General features: G+C 35.5%; 1 protein-coding gene across 1 annotated transcript in view; it reads right to left on the bottom strand.

The window, feature by feature from the left end:
* Positions 1 to 2,187, bottom strand: part of LOC117106146 (PR domain zinc finger protein 12-like) — an 8,220-nt gene extending 6,033 nt beyond the window's left edge. The window contains exon 1 of the mRNA XM_033247499.1: positions 2,020 to 2,187. Within this exon, the coding sequence (XP_033103390.1) occupies positions 2,020 to 2,164 (145 nt within the window). The 5' untranslated portion in view covers positions 2,165 to 2,187. The remainder of the gene's footprint in view (positions 1 to 2,019) is intronic.
* Between the last annotated feature and the right edge of the window lie 1,167 nt (positions 2,188 to 3,354).

Below are 3,354 nucleotides of genomic sequence, written 5' to 3' on the forward strand. Positions count from 1 at the left end.
TATATAATAGGACGCAGATCTAGTGAAAAGAGTCTCGTCCTACCTGTTTATCCCAACCCAACCCCGGCCTCCCCCCCCCAACCCTAGTAACCGTAAAACAAATAATCTCGGACTTCACGTGAGATCGTTTAGATAAGTGATTAATATGGAAAACGCCGGAGCTCTGAGCCCACCTCCACTATAGAGTAGAAAACATTTTGATTCACCCCTAAAGAATGAAAAAGTATCTCACTTGAGGTAAAAAAAATAGTGATATGACATCCACATATGTCAAGAAAAATGCACCCCCTTCCCACCCCAGATAAATTCAGCTTCTCTTTAGTACGAAACGTTCATAGTAAGTTCAGCGCTCTCAGGGCCCTAGGCATATTCTCCATAACTATTTTCCTGTCAGGGTGGTCGAATTTAATATGGATTTGGGTCCTGGGAGAATGATTGTTGATTGTTGAATCTGGAAGAGAGCTAGGATTATTTAATTTGCGATATGATGAAAATTAAATAAAACTAGTGTGGATAATATACAAACCTAATCATGGTGATGTCACTATATTGTGCTACGGTACCTTACACAATAACTTAATTAAATAATTAATTTCTGTATACTGTATTTTCTACTACAAACAATATGATTAATATGATTGATAAGCAAAGGTACACCTAGAGACTGGCTTAAACAGTTAGTTACCAATATTGATATAATTGGTCATAACAGGTATTGCAGTATACAGTTAGCTACATAAATTCTATAATTTTATTGGTGTTATAAATAAATTATGATCTTCTAAAACACAACAACCAGATCAATTAACAATATTATACATTAAAAATAAGTGCATCAAGCAAAACAAGCAAAACGTTTTAGATACCAAGCACTAATAATAATAATAATAATATTAATAATAATAATAATAATAATAATAATAATAATAATAATAATAATAATAATAATAATAATAATAATAATAATAATAAAGGTGCTGATGCAAGGGAATGGTAATGACGTGATGTGCGTCGCGTTAGTGCACGCTTGCCTGTACAGCCAATCAGTGTGTAGGTTTCAAAACAATAAGTTCATGAGCCGCATGATTTAGTACCGCCTTGATAAAGTGATCAATTAATGTCTACATCACTTCAAGTATTTGTCAAACGACACATACTTTATTAATACAGTATTAGACAAACCATGATGTAAGTCGTCATTCTTAATATTCATATGTGTTTTAAACCACTACAACCTCTTTTTTGTGCTTATTTCTACCGTTTGTTATTTGACTATTATTTTATCAGTACTCTTCTTTGCCTTTGTTTTGAATGTAGATGGTTATGATCCGCGATTTCAGTCTGTTTAATGTTAAAACACTAATATAAAATATAAACTTGTTTCCTGAAGTTGAAAAAATAATTTAAATTCGTTTCTTACTTTACTATCTGTTCGCCCGCTAATGGTACAACCGTCTTTGAGTTCTAAACACACTTAAGTTATGCTATGTAAACTTAACTTAGTGTTTGTTTATTGTTTTCCTAGTCATTTATCTATATTCAATAGCTTCAAAGTAGGTCTATTGGCCTCTCGACATTGAAATTACTATTCAATATTATCTTTGTGTTTAATATTATCTCGTTTTGTTTCAGTTCGCTGAATGTTGCTCTAATGTGGAATGTGTATTTAAATAACACTACATGATTGTATTTTAAAGTAATGGTATTTAAACTAATTAGATGTAACCTATAGTAAACATTTATATTACGTGGACATAACACTTGCTGCGTCGAACGTTTTAAAGTGTACTTTTGAACCGTTGGCGTCGTATGCACGGCACATGCGTAGTGCTGAATGATAGCGCCTGGGATTTCGACAAATTTCGACAAATGCCGAACGGTTTGTCGAAAACGCAGAGTACGGAAATCCTACTTTTACGCTTATATTTCAAAAGTTTACACTATAATTTGTATACAATACATAATATATGTTGTGTATAGTACAAATATTGTGATTTTAATTTGAAAAGATAGCTTTACCTTTCTTTTTCTCGACCAGTTCTTTGGCACTGTGTTTTGTTTGGTGGGTGACGGTCTCCCCGATGACGTTGCACCATTTACCGTATAGCGCGTTTCGCAGTAGCTCAGCCGTAATGAAATTAGGTGGCAGAGGAGATTGAGCCATGGTGTAAACTTTCGTGTGTGTACGTCTACACAATAAATGTTAACTTAACACTTGTTGTGATTTGCCATGTATATATAGTCTTACGAATGCGGTGGGATGCGGTCCGACGAGCGTCACATTGTCCTAAATCGCATTTGATTAGCTAGTAATGAAGTGCCTAAAACACTCTATTAACAATCAACCAATATTGAACAAAGGATGGATAAATTTGCGTATCTTAATACGACAAGTGTCTGTTATGATATCAAAACGTTCAGAACTACAGCACGTCATCTACTCCGGGGCCTGGAGTTCAAACGTCCCAGCAAGTGCACCTGCAACTTCTTCTACCCGATGTCGCGTGTATCTGACCAGAGCAAGCTGTACATGCAAACGTCACCAGCCATTAATTTCAATGCAAGAGAAAAGAAGTAAGCTATACTGACAGGTGAAGTGCATGCTCACCAAGGAAACTCAATTAATATAAATAAATGACTGATAAATTTTGCGGCAACACGCGCTGAAAGTTTGACGAAGTTCTCGGCAGCTGGTTTCTCAACGAGTGTGCTTTGCGCCTCCACAAACGCACTCCCAGAATCACTTAGTCTACAAGCAACATAACAGAAAAATAAAATACTTTGTTAAATATTTAATATACTCAGACAACGTTTAAACAAAGCATCATTGCTTATTGAGCTAGATGAGTGTATGTTAGTCTGTTTTTACAAAGGCGGCAAAATGCAGGGCAGTCACCGACTAATTCAGCTTAGTGACGTATGCGCGCCAAAACCTGTCGAAAAAAACAACCAGTGATGAATGAATATAAGCACATGCAAACATATTAAAAAAATAACACTTGTTGCTTAAAATAGAAACAATATAAGCAGATGTTTTAGATTAAGACGATGGAATCAATGGTAATATGTATTCACATTCACATCCCTAAGGGTACCCTACCGTAAGAAAGATGGAATCATCGCAATTATCTCCCAAAATACAGCAGCTGAGATCGTTTACTGAACATGGAACACCCGGAGATTATTATGTTAAAGATCCAAGCACAGAAAATAAGAAGACGTACATGTTCCTAAGGTTCGCACACCTAAAGATGACATTGCTGAGGTTAGCACCCTCCTAGTTTCGTCAACACCTTCTATGTCGAGTCCTTCTTTCTTAGCTTGACGTCATTTGTATCACATGTTGATTATATA

This window comes from Anneissia japonica, unplaced genomic scaffold (assembly GCF_011630105.1).
Source record: "Anneissia japonica isolate Jap-2015-1 unplaced genomic scaffold, ASM1163010v1 scaffold288036_len564833_cov171, whole genome shotgun sequence".
In the NCBI taxonomy this organism is placed as follows: domain Eukaryota; kingdom Metazoa; phylum Echinodermata; class Crinoidea; order Comatulida; family Comatulidae; genus Anneissia; species Anneissia japonica.